We start from the raw sequence: 26,258 nt of genomic DNA on the forward strand, positions 1-26,258 counted from the left end.
GTTCGAATTACAATTTCTCACACTGCGGTCGTTATTGTTATAAGTACAATGCACTAGATGGTGCTTCAATTGAATTCATGTAGCCAACTTCATTACGTATTTTGGCGCCATTTTGTATGCAATTCGAATCAATAATTTCTATTAGATTAATAAAAGTTTATAGAAATTTTCAAATTGCTTTGATAGCAATAAATAAATCATTTTCGTGTTCACTATTACTGCACAATGACTTTTACAACGTCTAGATATGTATATTCCATGATTTATTAAATATAAAAGTTACTACCATTATTATCATAGTTTATAATATATAAAACAGATTCACAAAAAGCATAAGTGATAAATTAAAAATAATACGTGGTGAATAGTTATTTATTATTGTTTCATTTAACCAATCTAGATATATGTCTAATCGAGAATACACGCCAGGACTTCTGGGACGTGCGCATCCAATTCCCCATGACACTATACCCACTTGGGTGCCGTTGCATAACAATGGCCCACCACTATCGCCCTAAAACGTAATTACTTTTATTTTTCATATCTATCCCCTCAATAAAATGACATTAAAGCATAAAATGACCGTATGCAAATACAAATTATACAAACTTGACAAGCGTCTCGGCCACCCTGTGCTACACCTGCACACAGGTGTACTTCCTTGTCTACTCCATTCACTGGGCATTTGTCCGGTGGTATTAAGGGAACGTGAACGCGACGAAGGTATGTACCGACTCCTTTCTAAATAAAAAACTTATACTACATATTATATATTAAAAATTTAATTTTATCATTAAACAGGTTGTTACCGACGGTTACGATAATAATAGTAGCGGGAAATTTGAATTGAATTCAAGTTCTTAAAATTCAACGGTTGATAAAATAATAATGAAAAGTTTAATAGATTTATCCTTCAAATAAAAAGATAAACCCTTTTTTTGAGCAATTTTAACAGAATGAAAATACCACTAATTCGAAAGATCTGTTTTTTGACTAATAAAATAATTTTTATATACGATAATAAAGAAACATTACTGGGCACGTACGTTGGAACCAGGTATATGTCTTCCCCAGCCAACCACGCTGCACAGATCGGTGTACGTTTGAAATATGTTTGCGTCGTACGCGTTGGGGATAGTGGCGTATTTCACGTACGAGGTAATTTGAAAGGGATTTTCTAGCTGGAGATAAAAAACGCACTGTATTAAATAAACAATGCCTCCAAGTTCTCGTATTTTTCATTTTCTTTCTCTTTATTTTTATTTTCCACATAGAGTTTATATATATACACGTAATAGTCACCCTGAACAATCCAATATCGTTACGCATGCTCGAGAATCTAAAATTCGTGTGCGGGAAAATTCTGTCTATCAATTCCATCTGTATGGAAAACCAGCTCGGAAAGTACACGTAAGTGGATCCGGCGATCGCGTAGAATCGACGCGGATTCTCTGGTATCCAGTCATCACGGGACGTTGGCCTAAGTAATGAATGACAGACAAATTGATCAGTATTCTTTTCACGGTTACGCGGGCGTTTTCGCGTTAAAACATTTTTTTCGCTTAAAACAGGAGAGCAATATCGTAAGATCACGGGCGGCCACTAATTCTTCGTTTCTACGAGTGGAGAGAAGCCGATCGCGTGATAACAGGACGCGCGTGTCGCGTCGCTGTTCTTTCGCTTTCTTTATTACAGTTACAAGAAGGGAGTTCTGGTAATAGTACTCAAATAAGTATTGAAGCACTGAAGCATTCGAAACGTTCAAAGTAGTCGAAGTATTTTAAGCACTCAAGCTACTTAAAATATAAAAAATATTGTATGGTACAAAGTAGTACCTCAAATGAAAAAAGTACTCTAAGTACTTTGTATTAACGAGCAAAGTACATCGAGTACTCTAAGTACCTCGAGAAGGCAAAGTACTCAGAGTACTTCAAGCAGACAAAGCGCCTCGAGTACTCCAAATACCTCGAGAAATAAGTACGCCGAGTATTCCAGGTACTTCGATCAAAAAGTACTCCAAGTACTCTAAGTATCTGAGTATTCCGAGTATTACAAGTACCTCGAGTACTCTAAGTACATAAGTCGTCTTAAATATTTCAAATTGAGGAGTACTCCAAGTATTTCGAGTACTCAGATACCAAAAATCTCCAAAATAGTCCAAGTACTTTAAATATCTCGAATATTCGAGGTACCTGCAGCGACCAAAGTAGGGTACTCCAAATATTTAAAGTCACTAAGTACTCAAAGTGTTAAAAGTACAAAAACTACATAAAGTATTCAGGAGTATTTGATACATTTCATGAACACGAAGTACTCGAAATATTTTCAATATTTGAAGCTTTAAAATTAATGAAAGCTAAAAAACTACTGGATTAAGCTTAAAGTACTTGTAGCAGTCGAAGTATTCCAGATACTGTGAATCATTCAAAGCACTCGTAGTCCTAAAAAGGTACAGAGACACCGAAGGATTACGAAATAATACAAAAGTATTTCGCGCTCTGTGCAGGTAAGAGACAGAAAAATATCGATATGCACTCGCTCCGCCACTTGTATGCGTTTGTATTGCAATTGTAACGCCGCTAACCCTTTCACTGCTGATGTCGTCTATTGTATGTTACTACGTATGCTGACTGGAGAAGAAAATCTGTAACAGGGACATCAATTTTTACTCTTTTGTCTACTACTCTTGGAAAACCTTGAAACAATTGATCGTGTTTCTTACGTAAATACGATCGGTATCTAGTCGCCTCTTTATCACGTTTCGCATTGGACGACGATACTCCGCTAACATCGTTTTTTTTTCTACGTTTGTTCAACACATACATTCTACTTCTAGATTGCGCGATTAGCAATCTTAAGTATCAACGATTTCATTTAAATAGTTTTGGCTTAGGAAACGAGATTCGAATCGCACGCGTTCTTCTTCTATCGTTGAATCGACGTCGCTATATTGTACAAGTAGATCGCAAAATGTCGCAAAAGGGCACGCATTCGTTACGTTCGAAGACCTCGAAGCAGCATACGTGTGTCTACGATAGCAATGAAAGCGCTACGAGCGGAGACAGCTCTGTGACCGTAAAATGGTAGCATCCAGATATACAGGTGTAAAATCCTTGATTTACGGTTCACCATTCGGAACAATATTCTCTTTATTTATAGGATCATAATAAAAAAATAACTGTATTATTTATCGCGCGCTCCGTTTCAATAAACTAACTAATCCTTACGAAACTGTGATCGCCATGAGTATTGAACGGCAAGTGTCATTTTAACTTGACACTGTCTATCTTTATCTGGATAATTCACTATCTTGTGATATCGTAGAATGCAGAATGTTAACAAATGCTTGCAAGTAACATTTAAATTAATTCTTTAAAAAAGAATATACGGAAGATCGTTTTTAAATAGAGTTCAAAGCTATTTTCTTGATTGTATTGGATTCACCCTTCTTATACTAGGTTGCAACATGTGAGGATGCCTGCTTCTTCTTAAAATCATTTTTTTATAACACTACTGATATGTCCAAATGCTACTAGTACGGGAACTAGTGATAGTGTACTAGAAAAGTACTAAAAAGTACTAAACTGTGTTAAGGCACTAGCGTACTAGAATACTAAACTACTGATCTTATTAAAATACCGAAGTACCAAGTTATGGAAGTATTATTAGTATTTAAATTCTAATAAACTGACAGACTAGTAGTTCAAAGGTATCATTAATATACAAAGTTAAAGATAAATTCACATTTGCCGACAAAAAAGTAGGCGTGTTCACCTCTAAAAGCTCAAAATTCTACTTTTGGCCTCGTCGATTTACTCCAAACGATAAAGCAGACATTTCGTATGTTGTAACCAAATATTTAAATATCTCGAGTTGAACAACTTTCAACTAAATGGAAGAACAATTATAAAAAATTTGTACCTCTGAATTATTACCATTTTTGTGCCGTTTTCCCTTCGTTTCCATTCTAGGCTCAATAGAATAACAGAGATTACTCTCTAGTCTTTTGGAACCTGTTTATAAGATCTCTTAATTATGCCAGAGCATTAAATAAGGTGCTTGACATTTCATGATCTCCGTCTATGCGAGAGAAAGTCAATCGACAGAGTAACAGAGTAACTTTATTCCTCTAAATAGCAATATAATAACTTAATTAATCGAATCATTCAGATCCTTGACGAATTCTTTCTCCCAGAGTCTAACACCTAAATTCATTATCACCTATAATCGACAATTGCAGACTAAGAAATCTTCTCCGATCAGTCGAAACGCATAATCAAATTCAAGGTCCAGTTGATCGTTACGTTGCTACCATTTTAAGGCGTCGAGCGCGATATTCTAAATGTCGCAGTCTTAAAACGCACCTGACCATACAGTGAGCGGCTGACAAAACGAATCTCGGTGCTATGTAAGTACCTCCGCAGATATGATTATAGTGTCGCAGTTGGACCGAGACCTACGAGAAATTGACATTGAAAATTCGGTTTCGTCATCCGCGAACCTCTATAACTCTATACCTTACCGATAAATAGCTACATACGATGATCACTCTCAATATTTCGAGAAATACTCCCGCCGTGAAGTGCACCAGACGCGAATAGCTAACAGTAAGTATACAAAACATCTCTCCCCGTAGAAAGAATCGAAAACCCCACGTCGTCACCACCTCCAGCTAACTAGTTACATTCAATCAATTCCATTAATTAGGACACATCTCACCGTGTTCGCCTAGTTTCTACGCGTACTAAGAAACGAATTACCGCGAGCGATCGTTCTCGTTGCGAGGAACGCTTAGGAAAGGTATCGCGAAATTGACATAGTCTCGAGGTCCTTTTATCTCTCAAAGATAGTCAGAGTGATCCGCGTATCCGTAGATTATAATTAGCATACAGGGAAACGTGTCACGGGCGCATTTCACCTACGAGAAACGGATAGTTCTTTATGTCTGTGATTTCACCACCGACAATCCTCACGGTCACGCCAGCTGGCGAGAGGTCCAGTTTATCATCTTGGTTCGATCGAATGGCATCCTCCCCGATGACCAGGAGCAGGTGTTCAAACAGACACGCGAACGCGACCAGGAGTAATAACATCCTGATTCTTCGTCACGGAATCACCACTGAAATACAGCATGAATCTGCCGTGTTCTTCGTGGCTCGGCCGCCTTTTGTTTCCCGCTTCGCGGTTCACTGGCATATACACGGTCGCCGAGCTTCGATGCGTTCGTCAGCGTCTCTCCATTGTGCCGTGGCTATTATCGCGAGCCTCTCGACAGCACGGACGATCGAGGAGCCGAGAGGATCGAGAAGATTAACACTTCGTGGCTAATTCAACGCTTACAGCATATTGTTCGATACGAGGAGAGTATTCGATTGAGTAGCTAATTCGCTTGGATTTTTTCTCGAGGGTGCTTATCGTTTTCAATAACGATTAATCAGAGGTACATCAGCTGAAGTGTTTCATAATAGTTACGATTTTAGCAAATCGTTAAAAATATTATAGATAAAAAAAAATTGTCTCAGTTGTCCCTCTTTCCACTCCCGATAACTTCGAGTTATAATAAGTTTTAAATGTTCTTCAATTTTTCAAGTCTTTTTCTTCGTTATGACTTTTTAATTTCAATTTCTGCGTGTGGACCTCGAGAAGATAATTATGTTTGAAACACCTCTGTAAATGCTATACATTTTTAAAATATAATTCCGTAGATTCTTTGGGTACGTATTTGAATAGGCAAATGTTTAACTGAATCAAAATACTGTGGAACAGCAAACTTGAATTAACAATAATTGCTATAATACACAAAACAGTTCTCAAACATCTGAGAATTATGATTTCATTTGTTCGTAAAAATTGACTCGCGTAAAAAACATTTTAAGGTCTATCCATTCTGCAAGTGTACATATTCTCAAAATAACGAACTTTATTGTTGCAAATTTGCATTATTAAACTTGATTGACAATGTACAAAGTAGGTCTCAGATGCTTGAGGACATGATTAATGTATAACTTCCGTAAAGAGCATGTCAAAATGAAATGTTGACAGGAATGTTAGCTTTAAAATCCGAACGAATTCGTTACCTAATATATCTCCCCGATCTTAAAATAGATATACCAATCTTTAACACATTTCTCGATAAGGAGACTAAATTGAAAGCCACAAAACACGCATTTTAGAGTCCTGCATACGTAGGACGGCTCGAAAGGTCTCCCTTATACACAATTTTATTGATCGACGTGCAGCGCTGTGCGTAGGCAAGGAAATTCTATAATTACACGTTGTTGTTTTCCTCTTCTCTCAGGATATATTTTGCATCCCTCCTGACGACAGCAAAACAACTCGCTTCACTGATCGCACGGGGAAGCTCACAACTTTTTCTCGTTTCCTTTCCACCTTTTTCTAAATTAAAAATAGCCTCGATTGTTAGATATAGAGTGGATGAAGGTGCACGGCAGACGATTCGAGGCGACTTACGTATGCATGCGTAACAAATTGTATAACATTGATTAATGTAGAGTATTTTAACACAAACTTCAGATAAAATCTAACAATAAAAAGACATCTCTAAAATTAACGTCGTCGCGCAGACAATAGAACAATAGATTATGAATTACAAACACTCGATGGTTCCACTTCTTTTGTGACCGTACTAGATATGCGACAAGGAATGCTGATACACTTCAATGCCCTTAAATAAATAACGATATGAATAAGAGTAATGAATTACACCATTCCGCGAACAACAAGGTACAACAGTCTTAATTCATGATTTGTCGATACAACGTTAGCTTTGGGCTATAATTTGCGTACGCTAGTAAATATATGTATGTATATAATATATATCATATGTATATGTATATAAATGTTCGACAATAAATATTTGAAGTTCAAAATTATATTTACGTGCACACGTACGAAGCTCTCGTAACTTATATGTAATATCTATTTTTATGTATGAAATATAGTACCGTAATTCTCGTTCTTACCCGAAGTAACTTAACAATAATGTCCTTAGATTATATTTCAACACGTACGAACTAGAAATACGACAATAATTTAAATGATCGATCACAATATTCATGTTTGGTTGTTGGGTGAATGTAAAAGATTTACAGCTAGAAAATAACGATTTAGTAGATTGCAACGTTCGAAATGAACTATGGATTTAAAAAAATCATACTTTTGCTTTCATTTACGTAAGGTTACGCTTTTCGATCATGAACAAGAAATTCGATCTACGAATTGACATTCATTACAGTTTCTTTACCAGTAAGGGGAAGTCGCGTTTAGCTATTGAAAGGGATTAGGAATATTGGGCTGACAAAGATTTTTATAGTCTATAGGGCAGGAGATCTTTAGTTAGACAGATCGTTAATTGACATAACACGTGAAGTAATATGAAGTGAAGGAAAGTAATGAACTGGCAAGAATTAATATCAATCTGAACATTAAAAAATTGAAGGGTTTAATTCAGTGATCCTAAAATAAGTTTCTCGTTAATCTCGATAAAAGTCGAAAAATGAATACACATTGACAAAAATTCAATTTTCAAAGCTGGTTTCTCTTCACGTTCACCAACCTCTATTCTCACGTTTTTATCTCCCTATACTTTTTACTTGTTTTCTGTTCTCATTTCACTCAATCCCAGGTACATTCAAAAAACGACCCCCCAGACCGCGACCTCCCCTTATCAATATCATATATACCGACAAACGAATAACTCTATTCGTCAGATGCTCGCGATTGTATCTCACGCACGCAATAATCGTCACATATAGCGCGACAGTCCTCCAAAGAGTACGATAAAGTGATTCACACGTTCCCATAAATACGATGAACTTTTATCACTGACCAAGTACAAACACAGTTACTCCATTTAACAGTATGAAATATTATTAATCTGAACAAAAAAGCGTATAAACGATTAGGTGAAGAATGAACAACATTTGATCTCGTCGACGACGCGAAGAAGGTAGTCGAAAGGAAAATGCGCCCGTGTTACTCTCTAAACGAAAAAAGAAAAAAGAATAACAGGAAAAACGTCTCCGTGTTTTTACCGGCGATTTTCTACTTCACTCTACGTTTCTCGCCAGTCGCGTAGCCGTGTTCCGTCTGCGGGATCGGCCGAAAAAAACGAACATCCGTCCCAACGCACACTCCCGTTCCCCTTTCAGCCCCGATGTTCGATATATTCCGCGAAATAGAGTAACGATCGATACAAGCGTCAATCGAAAATAGTTTGCACGAAGAAGCCGCGTCTATGAGTTATAAAATTTTTCTTTTTCTGCAAGACAATAAAACCGCTGCCCCCGTGTTATTTCGGTATAATCAAGGAAGACATTGTGATTGTTCGTTCTTTAATATATATATATATTAAATAATATATATATATGTATGTAGACACCCCCCCTTCCCAGTTTCACCTTCCTCTTCCGTTTGTTTCTGTTCGCTTACGTATATTACATACTCTTTCGTGCTCTTTTTTTGTTTCTTTCTTTTTTTTTCTCTTCGACGCCTTCTTTAATTATCCTAAAGCAATTGACTTTTATTAAGGAATGATTTTGTGCATCGCGCAGAGCGTGCACAGTAACGCAGCCAGGGCCCACCCCCGCGCGATACTCGCTGTTGAGGACACGGCGATCGGCGCAGGCATAATTTGCACTGGAACAGCCGAGAGAGAAATGTTCTCGTTAGAAAAGAGGGGGAAAAAAGTGGAGAGTGGCGTGGGAGGTCCGAGGCTATGCTCGAAAATGCGGGATCGTTTTACGACTTCGATGCCTGCGGACGTAAAGAGTTTTTTACGATGTAAGCGCGTGACAGTTAAGTGGCTTAAATTTTACGGGCCGCGGTTATTCTGAACGAACTGTCAGATGAACAATAGTAGTTTGATGGGAGCCACTTGTGAACGAGATTTATCGCGGGTCGCGATTATGTCGTTCTTTCTGAATGGGGAGCTTTGTTTCGTAACGTGTACGGTAGATCCACCTTAATTAGAGTCTATTTTTGGAAATGCAAATATAATCCTTTGATGAAGCATCAGAAGTGAAAATTTGAGGAATAATAGGTAGGCACTCGAAAGAAACAAGATTTGAGACAGTGAAAAACTTGCATCTCTAATGGAAAGAATTGAAATAGATATTGTTCTAAAATGCATTAATCACGGTAAAAAAAATAATATTATGGTATGTGTTTAACAGTGATTGTACTGTTAGTATGTTGCCTAGCAGTAGACAGGGTTCATACTACTTGCAACTTGTATGAGAGATTCGAGAGTTATACTACTTGCGCGAAGTCTGACTAATGATAAGTTTATACTACTTACAGAACACATCTTGCTATTACTACCCGATTATTTAGTTCAATATTCATTTAAAAAATACTGTTCGTGTATAGTTAGACAGTGTAATTTAGATCAATTAGGAGTGTCTGTAATGCAGATTAAGTGAAGTTTAAAAAATATGTAATTACCAGTAACTGTTTGCTTCCTGACGTCAGCGTACTGCTCGTGCATGGGGTAATCCGGAATGGTGGAATAACAGCTGATTTCCAAATTTCCGTTTTCCCCTGCATGCAACTCGGAAACCTCTATCATTAACTTCGCAGTAGCGGACATCAGTTGGTCCTTGCGACGCGTGTGTGGATAATGGTCTACCAGAGTGATATCCACCTAATGAAATAGACATCAAGATCAAGACAATTGACTGAGAATTCAGTCAGAGGATGCTTATTGGTTTCTTGCATCCTACTTTAAAAATGAGTAAACTTCAAATAGAAATATTTCTGTTTTTGTCTCTGCGTAGAAGTTCTTCGTAAATAGTATCGTCTTTTGTAGAGCAACTGAAGAAAATCGAAACAAATGTTAACAGAGATAATCCTGAAATTCCGACGTTTCAAATCGAAAATCGATATTACTGTATCTTCAGAGATATAATTTAAGCTCCCATAATGCTAGTAGTGACAGTGGCTTAGACGCGGAAGCTTTGAACACATTCGATTCGAAAAATGTTCAGTATGTAACTCAGAAGGAAAATTATAACTGAATGTGTTCAAATGAAAAACGAGATAGAATTTCCTGCTATTTGTACTCACCTCCTTCCCGTTTATGAACCATGTCAAGTGAGGAACTGGATGCGCAGCGGAGGAGGTGCAATTCGCTTCTAAACTTTCGCCAACCATGTACACGCTCTTCTTGAACGAGATTTTCGGGTTTTCAGTCTGTGGTACTGTACAATTTCATAACACTAATTAGAATAGAATCGTACAGCCTGAAAACCGAGTAAAAAGAGTTCAGCGTTTCAAGCTCGATTATAGCGTTCCTACTTTTTCCCCTTGTTTCAATAGAGGAGGAAAAGTAATCTCCATTTATGATACTACTTTCCCTCCTGCGTGTCGTAGATTTGCAAATATATTTCCCTCCTGCTTTGGGACACACGTAATGGTACTGCATGCGACTGTCACAATGTATGCTCGACGCACAGTCGCATAATGTTTCATGCTTGAATGGTGCATTATAATTGCAAAGAAATCGTGTTTTATCGCGATTCTATTTCGACGATATAGGCGCTACGGTTGCATAATTAATTGACCGATCAACGAGTGACGGGTTTTTATTGGCCCGACCCTTGTCGCTGAGCAATCGCTTGATACGAATGGAAATTATTTTCTTTTGTGCTTAAATAGAAAATTTGTTCGAAGGATCAGTTGAATTACTATCATTTATAGATATTGCAATGATTTCTTTATGGTAAGATATATCTATTGGAACCTTATGAAACCTTCAAAGTTTTAATTCGTAATTTTATTGTCGGCTTTCTTAGAAGGTATCTTTCAATTTTAAGGAAAAATTCTAAAAAAATGAAGAACGACAAAATTTCAAATTCTCAAAAGTTGAGCGAACAATACGATAGGAAGATGCAAAAGCTTATTGAATAGCACAATACCAATACAAACTTTCACAAGATCTTTACAAAATAACAGAAATTATATTTACAAAAATTGACTTTCCAACAAGAATCGAAAATTCGCAATAATAAATCTCTCAGCAAACGAATCGATACATCTATAAAAAGGAGCTGAATGAAACGTGTTACTAATAACCTAAAAATATGCAAACACTTTAGAAACACTCTCGCTTACCTATAACTTTCATCTGAACGATGTCAGAAGCCTCGGTAAAAATAGGAGTCGTCATCGAAACCTGACAGAAATACGAACCGGACGCCTCGAAACGAACGTCCTTTAATTTGATTGTCGTGCCATTTTCCAAATACTGTAAACAGGTGGTGTATCGTTGTAGAGATCGAACGTGTTAGCGACGATTACCTAAGATCCCTTAAAGAACGCGTGGCAGTTTCCACGTAGGTGCCCACTCGTTCGAACCCTCGAAGCGTTTTACCCAGCCCCATTATTATTGCCTATTGCGTGCGAGCGTGCTCGAATGGAACGTATCGATCCCTCAAAAATGGATCGAACAGGTCGGGGGCCGATCGGTGTAGGTGTCGGGCGAAGAAAAAAGGGGGAAAATGGCGCGGTGGAGGGGAAGAGGGAGGGGGACAACTAGTATTCCCAAAGATAGACGTATCCGTTGGCGCGATATAGGACGTGTCACGAACCACGAGCAGCGTCGGGCTGGTTTTTATTAAAGTTGCATGTTTCGATGCACGTATCCGTGTTACGCTGGTCAGCCTAGGCCGAGCCTGTCTCGATATTGTGTCCTGATATAATGCCTACCTTTTACAGGCCACGTTAATACTGTACACAGTTTCAATTTCCTTCGGTAAACCAGCTGCGTCATTTTAGCGGTTTGTTTTAAAGCGGTTCCGGCTGGACTGCTACTCCCTTGTCTTCTTTAATGGAAACGACGGTGCTCTTATCCGAGATATGAAATACATTCGCGTAAATTGTGATCCGGAAGAAATTTTGTCTCGCGATATTTTCTCTGTTCCCCTCGCGAGGGGAGTAAATGATACGAAATGGCTTCTTCTGAGTGGAGGATAAAAAGTAAGGTGAAAGTACGTGGGCGAGTCGAGTAAGAGAGGAGAGAGTTAGTGAACCTATTTTGGAAGAATTGTGATACTCTAAATGCTGTTCTATTCTCCATGGGTTTTTGAATTATTAGCTGGTATGATACGAATCGTAGTATATTTATATCGATTCAGCTGTTCATTTTTGGTATAAAAAATATGAATATAGCGCTTGGGTAATACTTTTTCAATTTTCGTGTCACAGGTAGATGGTTTGATGAATGTATTTTACATGCAAACACAATTTATTATTCGAGATTTCCTTTCAATGCTCACAGCTCGCGCCGTTTGCTTGTTTCATTCTTACACGAATTTCTATCGTCCAAGAAATGGAGAATTATTTCAAGACAGATGCTTACGAAAAGCTCGACGAGTGAAGCAAGTAGAATAACAGTCTTTGTGCAGACAAGCAGAACAAAACAGAACAGAATGAAGGTCGCGAATAACAATAATACTAGAACAAAGGTAGTAATGGAAGTAAAATAAGGACAGGTATAATGAACTATTGTATGTAAAATAAATGAGAATCAGATTGTTCGAGAATTAAATGCCCTTATTGAATGCGTAAGAAGTATTAAAACGTTGATTAAAGAGCCATCGAATGAATAGCTTTTCTTAAGTAAAACAGAAATATTTAATTTTCCCTTACTTCATTGTAGGCAAATACTCGTTGTGCTACATTGTTACAGATACTCGAGTTGCTCAGTTCTACTTTGTAGCATCGTGTAATAGTTATTGTTGCAACTGACTATACGCGTTAAAAGGGACAGGGTAAACAGAACGCGTTCGGTGAGCGATAAAGACTATGCGTCACTTTTTCTAGGTTACTCTTGACGTTTCGGGTACAATACAGTCCCGTGACGGAAAATAAATCGTGCAGTGCACGAACTCTCCCCATTGCAAAGGGTTGGACTTGAAAGAACACGAACCGCACTTGCCACTGCTGTTTTTCTCTTTCGATTCCTTCGTTACTCCTATTATATCCTCGTATTGTATTCATTGCCTTTTTTATTGCCTGATTATACAAGGAATTTTCACAAAATTTAAAGTTTATATTACTTTTACATTATGGATGGTATTTTAACATCCTATCCTTTTCTCCATTCCTATCGTATCTTATTATACCATCGAAGATAAGATAAATTTTCTTCAATTTTTTTCTGATCTTTAATTTGTTAAATTCCATAGAATATTTTTCACATTATTCCATGAACACACGTATTCTATACGCGAACACGTGTCGTTGCATAAATGTTCGATGACTATACGTGAAAGCTCGTTCATCTTTTCTTCGACAAGAACAGTTTATATGCATATCATAAAACATCAGATACGAAAATGCTGCACTTGTATACACGCGAACACGATATTATTATTTTTTATTCAATTCTATCTAACATTTGCCGCATGAATGTTCGATGCGATACAATCAGTAATTTTAATTCTGTTTATTTACGGGGAATTAATTCGCGTGAAAATAACAGAGCAACGTTCTTGAAAATATTTTTTTAAATGTGTTTTTAATAAAAAATTTTTTAAAATATGTCAAAGTATGTTATAATAACTACTGAATTTGCAATTGTAAGTAGAATAAGCTGCATGTAAACAGACAGAAATGATGAATACGTGCCTGTTTAAACGAGTAGAACGAAATTACATTTGGACAGATAAGTAGAATAGAATAGAGTAAGATGAAAGAATAAGAAGATTAAAGCAAAATAAAACTGGGATAAACGAAGATGTAATTTATATTTTAATTACTACGGTATCTACTGTTTTCAAAAGAAAAGTAAAATGTTCATATCTCGTACAGGAATCTTTTATGCGTCGAACGAAATGGGAACGCAGCTGCGAGCTTTTTCCTGCACCTTAAGAGCTCGTTGCTTTATTATGATTTTGCTTCATTGGTAGAAATATTTCTCAGCAATTTACATCCTATCAAAACGTTATCGTGAAAAATTACACGGTTTAATGCCATACTATAAATATTCAAGTACAAACATTCAGACTATTATTCTGAATAAATGAATCTTTGCATAATCATTTAATTGTAATGAACAGTAACGTTTATATTCAAAATATTTCGAGATAATTTGTATCATTAAAGTCAACATTGATTTCTCGAAATATCGCTTATTATATCCAAAGGGTTATTAATAAATACGTCCAGTCAATATTGGAAATATTAATTAATTGCTGTGCTCTTTTGTAAGCAATGATTCTACTTAAATGATGTATGTAAACGCATATGTGTAAATAATCGCCACTGGAAAATTTGAAAAAATTGAAACACAATATCCAAATTTTAAGTCCATCTTGATAAACACAAAAATCTTCCGAAGCGTTGCATATAAAACAGTGTAATTTCCCTTTCAAATGACCACGAATTTTTATCGAGAATATCTTTGATCAGAATCATCGTAAAGTGGACGCTTTCACCGTTGAAACGTTTTCGCTAACTAAAGCGAATGCGCTTTTGTCGGCGCGACAGCCCGTCAAAAGCAAAGCAACTGCAAATCAAGCGATTAATCAACTGGCATTCCTCAAATAGATCGAACTGTAAATGAGCTCGCCCATGGATTGACCAGACTCATTCAATTTGAAGCTTTTGGAGCGTAGTACGATTCTAAAATATTAATTACGTTAGGAACTCAGACGTCTACACTGAAATATTCAAAAGAGCAGGCAGCCTTTATAATTTATTTTTGAACTCAATTACGCTTACGCGGTCCTCTTACGCAAAAAAGATTGGCATTCAATCGGTGCAATTTTGTGATTATATTGAAAATTATTCTAGAATGATACGATATTTGCTCCTTCATGGAAGTCGAGTAATTTATAATGAAAAAAAGTGGAGAACCTTGTCTTTCCAAAAATTAACCCATTAAGGCTCAAAATGATGTAGCTGCAACGTTAATGAAAAATGAATAGGTACATCTTGTACATTATATACCTTACGTACTATTTTGCTGAGACAAAAAATATAGATACAATATAGACACCTAAATGAAAAGGATCCACAAAAAAGCTTATGACTAAAAAAAACTGGTATACTCTAGTGTTATAAACGCTTCTTTTATTTCAATTTTCAAAATGTTGAATCTACATCAGAAAGGAGAAATCTCAAGGGAAAAATTACTAAGCTAATCTTTGGGATTCCTTTTCATAACAGTAACACGAAGAAACAGAATTCAGTAATGTAAATTCACTTAAAAAAATAGCTAGCAAAATATTGCGTTTGCGGAACTTGGGCTTTAATGAGTTAATTTTTAAGTACCAATTATAATGAAGAACCAATCCAATCGCAACGTACAATGAGTCTCCTAGAAAATTCTATTGAAAAAATCTCGTCATAGACCACGAGTTATTAATGTAGAGATTTTGTTTATTGTTATTCGCGGCGAAGCTTTGTATCATTCAAAATGAATATGTTTTCCCTCGAAAAGAATAAAACTAAAATCGATTGCACGATAGCGACATAGAGCGATATAGTGGACATACGTGTCCACACGCTGAAATATATCGACAGAAATGAATCCCCGCATTACACATTTCAGCACGTCGCGAAAGGCTTTCGTACAATGCGGAACACGGATACGTGAAAAACTGGCGTGTAACTCGAACACGCGATTATTTGTCAAGGCATCAGGGCATCATTAAATGTATCGGGTCGATAAATTTCTTTTTTGTGCACGATATTCATGTATAACTATCATTAAGCGCTACATTTCATGAGCTTAATAATGGGGGCATGGTCATACTTGTTCAACATGATTACATAGATATCATTTAATAGAATTTTACGGACACCACTTATGTTAAGTCGTTCCATAAATTTTCGCATCGTTCGCACGTTTTCTGACGGATTAATCAAAAATGAGAAAACGTTATGAAAGAACTAATGAATAGTAGAATTTAAAATATTTTTAACTAGACGCTGATTGCAGTGTATTTTAAGCTTCTAAAAAATGATGATTTTAAAAATTCTCGTTATTATTGGGTCAACCCCGTTAGCATACCTTGTATGAGAATTATATTGAAATAAAAATGATAAAAGTATAGAGTATTAAGAAAGGCGAAAAGAGTTATGAAACAATCACAATAATTTTAATCTAGAAGCAAAGTATATGAGAGAATTATTTCGTTTTTATTCAATTTTAAAGATCAATTATTATTAGAATGTTACAACAAACATTGAAAGAATTTAATCGAATTTTTACTTCATTTATTAAGTTAGAATTTCGGTTATTACGATGCATTGAAGACAAAAGGTATCGTTTATTCATGATACATGAAACGACAAATATGACAACGCAGTTGTCGAGGTACCTATGTGCTTATAATGGAAACACAATAAAAAAGTGCATCAATTTCATCAGACTCACCTCCATGTTTGCTCCCTCAACTCCTGAACTGATGAACGGTGGCGTTCTTTCTATTACATATTGTAATATCTTCTTGCTATCTTTTATGAATTCGACCTTATGCAAGAACGCATCTGGGACACTGTGGTTGCAATGCAGAATAGCTGTGCTGCCGTATGTAACGTAGTGTGGTGCTATCAACTGCACTGTGGAAGTCGCATCTGGAAAGCACCGAGAACAATATTTTTTTAAATAACTTAATTATCTATTTCGGCGGTAGTGCAAGTTAAACAGTATCCCTTCCTCGTTGAATATTTATATCTATCAACTGTGCTCCATTTCCTCTTATAAATTAATCACCATAAAAATACATTATTCAATTGCGCAGAAATATTTCCTCTCGCGTTTTAGAGGAACTTTTATTTAGCAGAAATGCAACCGCGAAAGTATAAAATGTAAATCTCGGGAAACCTCGATGAACGAAATAATACATAGTGCGGAAAGCAACTCGTGCACACTGTGGCATTCGAAAGGCTAGGTTTGAAGTAGTACAGGTAAAAGGGGATGCGGAAATGATGATGTAGTACTTTCGGAAAATAGAATTATTTACTGATGCGAAACGGTGAAAATCGAGACAACAATTGATTTGCATTTCATCCATTCAATGCGCGTTCGGTATCCAATTACATGGAGTTATAATTGTACCATCGTGTTGACTAAAACAGCAAATAGCTTTTACAGTTATTTTTGAAACGGGATGCAAAACTTTCTTCATTATGAGTATCCAAGCTACAAAATGTTTTGCCATGGCCATTGGTGTATCTTCAGTGACTATAAATTATTACTGCATTTATGCATGGAGGAAATTTAAAACTCTGATGTCTCATATCGTGAAAACTAAACATTACTAACCATATTTAATTTGAATATTTATTAAATCAATGAATTCAGATGAATTATGAAAACAGATATGGATTATAATACGATCACATCGTGTATAATTTGTGAAATTGTATCAAGTAATTTATTAATTATTTAACTGAAATCTTGTAGAATATTTAGTATTAATATACTTTAGTATATTTCATGGAACATTATTATTTAATAGTATGTGAAAATGTACACTGCTTTATTTTTTTACTTCTACCTTAAAGAATAATTAAGGTTTTCGGAAAGTTACTACACTGAAAAAAAGCTAAATAAAAATTAAAAAATTATGCAAGCAAATAACCTAGGATCAGTGACAACACTAAGGCAGCGAATGGTAAAAAAAAGTATCCATAATAATTCGCAACTTTAACAAGCAAAAAATAGTTTCGAGACAGACATGCAGAATGAAAAATAAATAAACTCATTAAAAAGACATTAAAATGGGTAACTGATGATCTCTTCAAAATTTCAGAATCCCCAAAATTCAACTTTAATCCTAATCTCCAATGAAAATGCGTGACCAATTACGTAACGACTACATTGTACGGCAATTTACACAAACATCAACTTCGTATTCGCGATTAATTTAACTCGACTGCTGCATCTGCTTAATGTCGACGCGATTCAATGCGTCGAAGGAAGCAGCAATTAATTCGACCATTACTGGACCAGAATCTAGGTCGTTTAAGGACAATCAACGTATTCGTGCCAAACTTTTGGTGTTAATTCAGTTACATCGTACATACGATTTAATCGGATCCCATAGTCTGGAAAATGGGAACGGTTGGGTGTTAAACGATGCCGTCAAAAATACGGCAGGGCTAATGAAACCGTACGGAAGAATGGAGAGGTTTCGGTTGACTATAACTACTTGTGGCAGTACCCTGTTGCTGGGAGGTGTTACTGTATCGATCACTGAAAGCGCGTGTTACCAACACGAGCAGACACCTAAATAGTATTTGGGATTTTCAAGACGTTCCAAAAGCATCATGCTCGAGAACAACTAGATTATAGAAAAAATAAAGTCGTCCTGCTGTGTACTGTTAATTCATGTGGCACCACTTCGTCGCGATTTCATTTACCGTTTGCTTGTATTGGAACGCCCCAAACTAGTGAATTTTACAAAGCCTTCCATCAATAGTAAAAAAATGCGAGTACCTCGTATGCTTAATGTAATATCTATGGACGATTCAAAATTTTTAATTTAATACTAAATTTAAAGGAGTAGTATAGATATTAATATAGTACTGTAATAGCTAGAGTTTGGCAATAAAGTGAAAATTTTACAATGTGACAATACCCTTTTACAGAAGTGACAATTGATAAATGGTGATCACTTCTTAGTACTAGGTAGTCTATAGTATTATCATATAAATGTACACATAAAATACTGGCACTAAAATTAGACTGCAATTTTAAAATCAAGAATTCGGATGAAGCAAAATAGTTATCAAAAAGGAATAAAAAAATCAAACATTCGAAGCAGGCAAGCAAGTTTAAAAAAACCGCGAAAAATACAAACATACTGATTGTACATATGAATTGTCGAATTAGTAGTAATGTAACACATAACAGCACAATATTAAATTAAAATTGATTAGAAGCCAATGTTGGAAAAGCTTCCAATCGTCCTGAAGCTCTTTCTGACAATATGTTTCCGTGAACATATTTAAGGAAGTATTTATACAGATATCGTCACATACAAATATGCATTTCACTGAAAATCTTCCTATCTCTCGTGTTGTCAATGAAATGATGGTCGTCACGATTGATTTCATTCAAATTGTAGAACGTATACAAAATTTCACACGAAAAGATTCTTAGAAAACGGTTCGCAGTAAAAGTGGTGGTGCAAATTTGGTAAAACGAAAGGCATTTTGAACGCCTTAAGCCGATCTGTGCTCCAAAAGCGATGACACATAATCTAAGAGCGAACAACAATTTATTTCCACTTTCTAAGAACAGAATGAACTGGCCGGGTGGGTGTTTACGTATCACGTACGGACTTACATGAAAATAATTGAAAAATATATACGAATAGAATTTTTCCCCAGTGTGCTGGCTGGCGCGGCATTGTCACAAGGATTTCTTGGTGTTTCTAGGTAAATGTTACCCGCCTCTACGTTACTTAATACGAAAAAAACGTGCTTCTATTTTGTACAGTGACGTGCCTTTAAACTACACGACTTCGTGCCGAGTCGGCGCTACAACTGACCAAGCTTTTCGATCGTTCAGCCAACTCCCATAGTATATGAAACGTAGAGTGGTGGCTCGCTGCACTGATGTGTGTAGGCTGTCCCACGGTCTTCAAAATTGGATATGCTGATGAGAATTCAATATACAATAAAAAGAAGCATAATACAATAATTACTTCAATTAATATCTCTATAATGAGCAAAACTTACGAATTTCAATTAATGCATTCATATGAGACATGTTTTGAAACACGATGAAAATGAAAATTATGTTGGTGCAGTAGTTTATGTTTTTTTTATTATGTTGTAATTACATTGTTGATTTAATTAGTGAAATAAAAGTACTGTATATTGCATTAGCAATTTGTGATTATTTATGTTCAAGGAGAGAATTCTTATCCCCTTAATTACTACGATTTGCATGCCCTCAAACAAATGTTAAAAGATATAGTAATGATATTTACAGCATGTTATCATACATTCATATGTAACAAAATTCATTATTAATGTGCATGCATCAACGATACAGGTAATTTGTTTACAAAACAGGAATATTTTAATGTTACGTGGCACTGTGTACGAGTGCTATAACATGAGTGACATCGAGTGACATACGGAGTATAAAAACCGTCCTTCACGTGTATATAAGTTGAAATCTTCCTTCAAAAGTATATTACGGAATTTTTGTTCTTGTTTTGTTGATGAAGTACGCATGAATTGTATGATTAATAGGGCTGAAACGAAAAGAAAAATGGAAGGGCATGAAGAAGATGATTTAGAAGATTTGAATTCACTTGTTTGCACTCTTCCACCGAATGTGCAAAATGTCATTGAACAGGTTAGAATTGGAGCAAAACTGTCAAACTGTTTACAGCTGTCACTTATCCTTAACAAGTAGTTAATATTTTTTAATTATCTTCAGCTCTTTTCTCATTAATTATGATATAAAGTAACATAATTTCTGATTTTAATATTGAAATCATATTTATTTTAATATAATGTAAATCAGTTGTTTACATGTATGTTGTTATTGTTAGGTTTTACCTAGTACTGACCCGTTAGACCAACCAAACTTTAATGTAGTGGATTATATAAATTCACTGTTTCCAACGGAACAATCTCTGTCAAACATTGATGATGTAGTAAACAAAATGGAATTGAAAATACGTACTATAGATAAAGAGATTCGCTCTGTGGTACGTGGACAAACGAATGTGGGTCAGGATGGAAGAGCAGCATTAGAAGATGCACAGAAAGTGATAAAACAGTTGTTTGTGCATATTAAAGACATAAAGGATAAAGCAGAGCAATCTGAAGAAGTAGTCAAAGAAATAACAAGGGATATTAAACAGTTGGACTTTGCTAAAAGGAATCTCACTGCCTCGATAACTGCTTTAAATCATTTACACATGCTTGTAGAAGGTGTAGATACTTTGAAGTAATGTATCTTCATTTTTTTTATTAAACATTGATTCATTATAGTTTGACAAATGTTCTAACATTGTTTTAATATTTTTCAGAGTATTGACACAAAAGAAACAATATGGTGAAATTATTCTGCCACTGCAAGCGGTGATGGAAGTAATGCAACACTTTAATAGCTACATGGATATACCTCAAGTGAAACAATTATCTGATGAAGTATGTACTATTTCAATTATTTAATAGAGCAATTAAAAGTTGTCATCTTTATTAATATTTTAACTTGAAGGTACGTCAAATACATGTTGAATTAGCCCAGCAAATTACAGCAGACTTTAAACAAGCATTTTCTGGTCAAAATCCAAAGTACTTTAATCAACTTACAGAAGGCTGTTTAGTGTTATCTGTATTGGATCCTAAAGTCAAGTAAGTATTTTTATTTTATGTGCTCAGAAATATTTGAGCATTTGATCGTTATTAAAATACCTATAATAATGAATTTTTTTATAAGGAAAGATTTACTGACATGGTTTGTGGGTATTCAATTACAAGAATATGCACATTTGTTTGATGAAAATCAAGATTTTGCATGGTTGGATAAAATAGATCGGCGCTATGCATGGATCAAAAAGCACTTACTTGATTTTGAATCAAAGTTTGGAACAATTTTTCCACAAGATTGGGAAATCTCAGAACGAATTGCTGTGCAATTTTGTCATGTTACGAGGGAAGATCTTACAAAACTAATGTATAAAAGACGTTCTGAAATAGACGTAAAATTATTGTTGTATGCAATTCAAAGAACGAGTAATTTTGAATCATTGTTAGCAAAAAGATTTAGTGGTGTTACTTTAGAAAATCCAGAAACAGTAAATAGAAAGAATGCTACCAGTACAGATACCACAGATAAAGCCCCAGGCAATCCATTTGAAGAAAATGAACAGGTATTATATCATCAAATGTATGCTATAAAATTTTGTTGCCAATAAATTAAAATATTGCGCAATGTATTAGGTACAAAACGAGAAGCCAAAATCATCGCCATTTTCCAATCTGATAGGAAGATGTTTTGAACCATATCTGAATATTTATATAGATAGTTTAGATCGTAATTTAGCAGATCTAATGGATAAATTTGTGTCAGATGCTAAGACACAACCACCTGGTGCTAAAGATTTTGATGGTATTGAAGGTCCTAGTAGTGTTTTATCTTCTTGTGCAGATCTGTTTGTATTTTATAAAAAATGTATGTTACAATGCACACAACTCAGCACAGGTGCGATTATGTTGAGCCTAGCTGAAACATTTCAAAAATATCTCCGAGAATATGCTTTAAAAATATTACAAAACAATTTACCTAAGTAAGTAAAATACCTAAAATTATTATATTCATTTTGAAATGATTGTTTCATGATTACTAATTTACATCCAATTCCATTACAGAATTGGAGGTAGTGCAGGAATTGCGACGAGCATGAGTAGCATAACACGTGATTTCCGAGATCTTTCTACTTCGGGTTTTATACAGAATTTTCATAGCTTTTTAAAGGAAGGTGAAAGTACTAGATTCAACAAAGAAGAACAAGCACGTATATGCTGGTAAAGGTTTGCTCTTTGATTATATTTTTATAAAAATAGTATTTGAAAGAAATTCAATTAACATAAAAGTATATTTTCAGTATATTAACAACTGCTGAATATTGTTTGGAGACGACACAGCAACTAGAAGAAAAACTTCGAGAAAAGACGGACAAATGTTATGCTGAAAAAATTAAGCTGTCTCAGGAACAAGATATTTTCCACAAGTATACAATAATTTATCTTAATTTTTTGTTTAATAGTTGACAATGATTAATAACAATTCAATACATTCTTTGCAGTGTCATATCGAATTGTATTCAACTACTTGTTCAAGATCTAGAATCAGCATGTGAATCTGCATTAACTGCAATGACAAAGGTATACTAGTTCATATTTATTTTATCTATTTCCATTGATAAGTAAAGTTATATTTAATAAATTATAAATACCTTTTGCAGATTCAGTGGAATGCAATAGAAGTTGTCGGTGATCAGAGTAATTACGTTAATACTATTGTATCACATCTTCGACAAACAATACCCACTATCAGAGACAGATTGTCTTCATGTATGAAATATTTCACACAACTTTGTGTAAAATTTGCAAGGTATTATATATTCCATATACATTTACACAGTTCAATGGCACAGGAAAATTTTGGGCAAAAATTGAGCTTAAATTTGAAAGAAAAATTATGATCTTACAATCATTTTTCGCGGAGTTATCGTCAGTTAAAATTAGCCAATTTTTGCCTAAAATTTTTGTATGCTATAATTTTGTGCAGTAAATTCATTTTATAACTTAGGATATTGATTAGTAACTGATTTTTTATTTGTAGTGCTTTCATAGTAAAATTAGTGCAGCAGTTGTATAAATGCAAACCATTAAATACAGTGGGTGCTGAACAATTGCTGTTAGACGTTCACATGTTAAAGACTGCTCTCTTAGATCTCCCATCAACGGGTTGTCAAAAAAGAGCACCTATACCTTATACTCAGGTAATGTCTTTTTATTATGTATGTAATTATGGATATTGTACTTATATTAACTCACATTTCTTCCTCATAAATAGGTAGTAGTGGAAGGTATGGCAAGTGCTGAAATGATTCTCAAAATTGTAATGTCGCCAATTGAATCTCCGAAAGATTTTGTAGAACAATGTAGAATGCGTTTACCAGATTTACAAGCACCAGAATTTCAAAAAATTTTAGATATGAAGGTAAAACTTTATTCTTTTCTAATAAATGTTTGAAATTCTTATCAAATGTATTAAAAGTGCAAATAATTTACAGGGTTTAAAAAAACCGGAACAAGTTTTATTATTGGAACAATTTAAACAACCGGAAAATACAAATGTCTCGCATGATGCTAGGAGTCACGTTATCCAAGACAGTCCAGAACATGAAGCTGGACGAATAAAACGGCTAGAAAAATTAATTAAAAAAAGAATATGAATTGTATTTCATAATAAAACTTATATTGAATTGTACATACTCCATTGAAATATATCTATATAAAATTCAACTTATTTTTATAGTTTATCTCATAACAGAAATCTTTACACAATTAAACTTATTACTGTTGGTTTTGTAAAACGTATACAGGTTATTAAATTAATTAAAGGGTGCTTGCTAGTTAGAACACGAAGTATTCGGTTTTTATACTTTATTGTTATACATTGTAAACAGTATCCGTTTAACAGGATGGTGTTAACCCTGTTTTTGTGCAAGTTCCTTTGCTTTAGCTTTCTCTAACTTAGCTATCCTAGCAGCAGATTTACTGCCCAAAAGACCACCTCCCCAGTGACGTCGAATTTCGTCGTATCTGTCATTAAAGTTCGTCTTGATAGCTTCAACAAGTTTTGAGAAGTTAGCTCTGTCACCCGAATCCACCTAAAATTAAAATAAAGTGTTACAAAAAATTCAACACTCTAATAAATTTAAAAGTATTAGTAAAAATATATCAGTTACATAATTCTTATAATATCATGATTACTATCATTGGATTGGCTCTATAATATTCATCATTTGTATTTAAAGTTGTAGGCGACAAAGAATTTTTAGAATTACACTTACTTGAGTTAAAGCTACTGTAGTGCAAGTTTTACGCCTGACAAGTCGTCCTAAACGTGCTTTACCTTTTACAATACAGTAAGGTACACCCATTTTACGACAAAGAGCTGGTAGGAATAGAACAATCTGCAAACAATAGAAATACAAAAATTAATGACAAAGTAACATTAGATTCAAATTAAATTAGGATTACGGATACATTTAACTCAGGGTCATATTTCATCCTCCGAATAAACTTGATTATTTTAAATTTATCCTCAGGTGAAGAAATTCAAAAGCATCATTGTTATAAATAAATCACCTGTTGTCATTCAATACTTCCAAAAATGATATACAAACCTCAATTGGATCCACATCATGTGCAATCACCACAAGTTGAGCTTTCTTTTGCTCAACAAGGGTGGTTACTGAATTGGTTCCACTACGCAACACACAAGGTTTCTTAGTTGGAGTATCTTCCTTTTTTGCAACTTTTTGTTCAGCTCTTGCCTTCAGCCTCATTTTCTTCATTGCTGCTGATTCAGGTCTGTATTTCTCCAGCATTTTGAATAATTGTGTTGCTATAATTAAAACAAATAATTACAATCTATAAATTTATCAATTTTTCATGTCTATCATAAAATATATACATGACAAACATACCTGTCTGTTTGTCTAATGTTTGTGTGAACTGATTGATAGGTGGTGGTACTTTCAATCTCTTCTGGAGCACAGCCCTTTGTCGCTGGATACGAATGTATTTGGGCCATTTTACAAAACGGCTAAGGTCACGGGCAGGTTGGATGTCCTGGCCTAAACATCAGTTTCTTAGTAATATAGTAAATATGTGCCAGATAGATCTCTGTATCTTCAAGACTGCTAACACTTACCAATTCCAAAGTTACGGGTACGTTTCTCAAACAGAGGATTAGTCTGTTTTTTCGGTTCAACTTTTTTCACTGCCAGTGGTGCAGCTGCCACCTTCTTCCCTACCTTCTTCTTTGGCTATAATTTCACAAAAAATATTGTCATTTATTAATACACAACTATGTACATTAACCTGATATGCAAACACAGAACACAATTTGATAATATTGCAGTCATTACATGGAATAAAGTATTCCGAACAATTAATGAACATATGCATTTCTATATTTCGATAACTAAGTTTGCTCATAGTATCTAACAATGTTGAACGAATAAATACATTACACGAGGGAAACATATTTATAATGTCCGAGTATAACCAAAACATGCCGAATCCTAACCATTAAAATTCACAGTAAAAAGGTATTTGTGCTAGAAATATTACTTATATTCGGCGGTTTAGTAAGTTTACCTTCTTTTGGACCATTGTTTTAGCTATAAATTTAATGGATCTTTTATATCACAATGGATATAAAAGTTTGGACTTCGCTCAACACGACGCGAAGTACGGTCGCCGAGAACGTAAAGAAAGAGTCGTCAAGCAGCGCCACCATAGGCAGCAGCAGCGCCACTTGACAAATATCATCTTGACATAGTTGTATCTAGGAGAGAAACTCAGTATTTTAATTCGTCTAGAGTCATCTATTGGAGAATTTTTAAATACTTATTTTTCAAATGGAGGTTCAATTAACTCAATATTCTACAATTCTATTTTCATAACTACTTGTACATATAGATTATAAGCTTTACATAAATTTAGCACAACAT

The 26,258-nt window shown here is 34.9% G+C and overlaps 3 protein-coding genes across 5 annotated transcripts; 1 reads left to right on the forward strand and 2 right to left on the reverse strand.

Annotated features, from left to right (window-relative positions):
- Positions 1 to 1,220: 1,220 nt before the first annotated feature.
- On the reverse strand, positions 1,221 to 19,753 carry LOC143189079 (cell adhesion molecule 2). Of its 2 annotated transcripts, XM_076393720.1 has the most exons (8): positions 19,325 to 19,753; positions 16,406 to 16,605; positions 11,134 to 11,266; positions 10,087 to 10,220; positions 9,466 to 9,664; positions 4,523 to 8,658; positions 4,365 to 4,456; positions 1,221 to 1,480 (listed from the first exon to the last, which is right to left on the reverse strand). In XM_076393720.1, exons 1-6 carry the CDS (start codon positions 19,386 to 19,388, stop codon positions 8,546 to 8,548), a joined length of 843 nt encoding a protein of 280 aa, XP_076249835.1. In that variant the 5' UTR covers positions 19,389 to 19,753; the 3' UTR covers positions 1,221 to 1,480; positions 4,365 to 4,456; positions 4,523 to 8,545. The 2 variants fall into 2 exon arrangements, with proteins under 2 accessions (XP_076249835.1, XP_076249834.1); XM_076393719.1 differs by having other exon boundaries at positions 4,365 to 8,658.
- A 394-nt stretch (positions 19,754 to 20,147) lies between these two features.
- Vps53 (vacuolar protein sorting 53) lies at positions 20,148 to 24,036 on the forward strand. 2 transcript variants are annotated; one of them, XM_076375572.1, is made up of 13 exons: positions 20,148 to 20,347; positions 20,547 to 20,947; positions 21,030 to 21,150; positions 21,221 to 21,357; positions 21,443 to 21,875; positions 21,946 to 22,292; positions 22,375 to 22,530; positions 22,611 to 22,736; positions 22,812 to 22,890; positions 22,971 to 23,119; positions 23,351 to 23,510; positions 23,585 to 23,731; positions 23,805 to 24,036. In XM_076375572.1, the coding sequence occupies exons 1-13, from the start codon at positions 20,222 to 20,224 to the stop codon at positions 23,964 to 23,966; spliced, it is 2,544 nt and encodes an 847-aa protein (XP_076231687.1). In that variant the 5' UTR covers positions 20,148 to 20,221; the 3' UTR covers positions 23,967 to 24,036. The 2 variants fall into 2 exon arrangements, with proteins under 2 accessions (XP_076231687.1, XP_076231688.1); XM_076375573.1 differs by lacking the exon at positions 20,148 to 20,347 and adding an exon at positions 20,388 to 20,403.
- Positions 24,037 to 24,162: 126 nt separating this feature from the next.
- Positions 24,163 to 26,042, reverse strand: Rpl7a (ribosomal protein L7A). The gene is made up of 6 exons (XM_076375576.1): positions 25,903 to 26,042; positions 25,454 to 25,568; positions 25,227 to 25,376; positions 24,924 to 25,144; positions 24,588 to 24,710; positions 24,163 to 24,404 (listed from the first exon to the last, which is right to left on the reverse strand). The coding sequence occupies exons 1-6, from the start codon at positions 25,915 to 25,917 to the stop codon at positions 24,222 to 24,224; spliced, it is 807 nt and encodes a 268-aa protein (XP_076231691.1). The 5' UTR covers positions 25,918 to 26,042; the 3' UTR covers positions 24,163 to 24,221.
- Between the last annotated feature and the right edge of the window lie 216 nt (positions 26,043 to 26,258).

Source organism: Calliopsis andreniformis, chromosome 3, assembly GCF_051401765.1.
Source record: "Calliopsis andreniformis isolate RMS-2024a chromosome 3, iyCalAndr_principal, whole genome shotgun sequence".
NCBI lineage: Eukaryota > Metazoa > Arthropoda > Insecta > Hymenoptera > Andrenidae > Calliopsis > Calliopsis andreniformis.

Excerpts from the sequence above, each read along its gene's own strand:
- LOC143189079 (XM_076393720.1), bottom strand. The coding sequence starts at position 19,388 with ATGCCGCGCCAGCCAGCACACTGGGGAAAAATTCTATTCGTATATATT. Across the intron at positions 16,606-19,324 it reads TATTTTTCAATTATTTTCAT|ATGCGACTTCCACAGTGCAG; the intron begins GTAAGTCCGTAC and ends GGTGCTTTCCAG. Across the intron at positions 8,659-9,465 it reads CAGGAAGCAAACAGTTACTG|TGCAAATTATGCCTGCGCCG; the intron begins GTAATTACATAT and ends CGGCTGTTCCAG.
- Vps53 (XM_076375572.1), top strand. The coding sequence starts at position 20,222 with ATGAATTGTATGATTAATAGGGCTGAAACGAAAAGAAAAATGGAAGGG. Across the intron at positions 22,531-22,610 it reads GAACAAGCACGTATATGCTG|TATATTAACAACTGCTGAAT; the intron begins GTAAAGGTTTGC and ends GTATATTTTCAG. Across the intron at positions 23,120-23,350 it reads CTTTGTGTAAAATTTGCAAG|TGCTTTCATAGTAAAATTAG; the intron begins GTATTATATATT and ends TTTTATTTGTAG.
- Rpl7a (XM_076375576.1), bottom strand. Across the intron at positions 24,711-24,923 it reads ATGATGTGGATCCAATTGAG|ATTGTTCTATTCCTACCAGC; the intron begins GTTTGTATATCA and ends TATTGTTTGCAG. Across the intron at positions 24,405-24,587 it reads CTACAGTAGCTTTAACTCAA|GTGGATTCGGGTGACAGAGC; the intron begins GTAAGTGTAATT and ends TTTTAATTTTAG.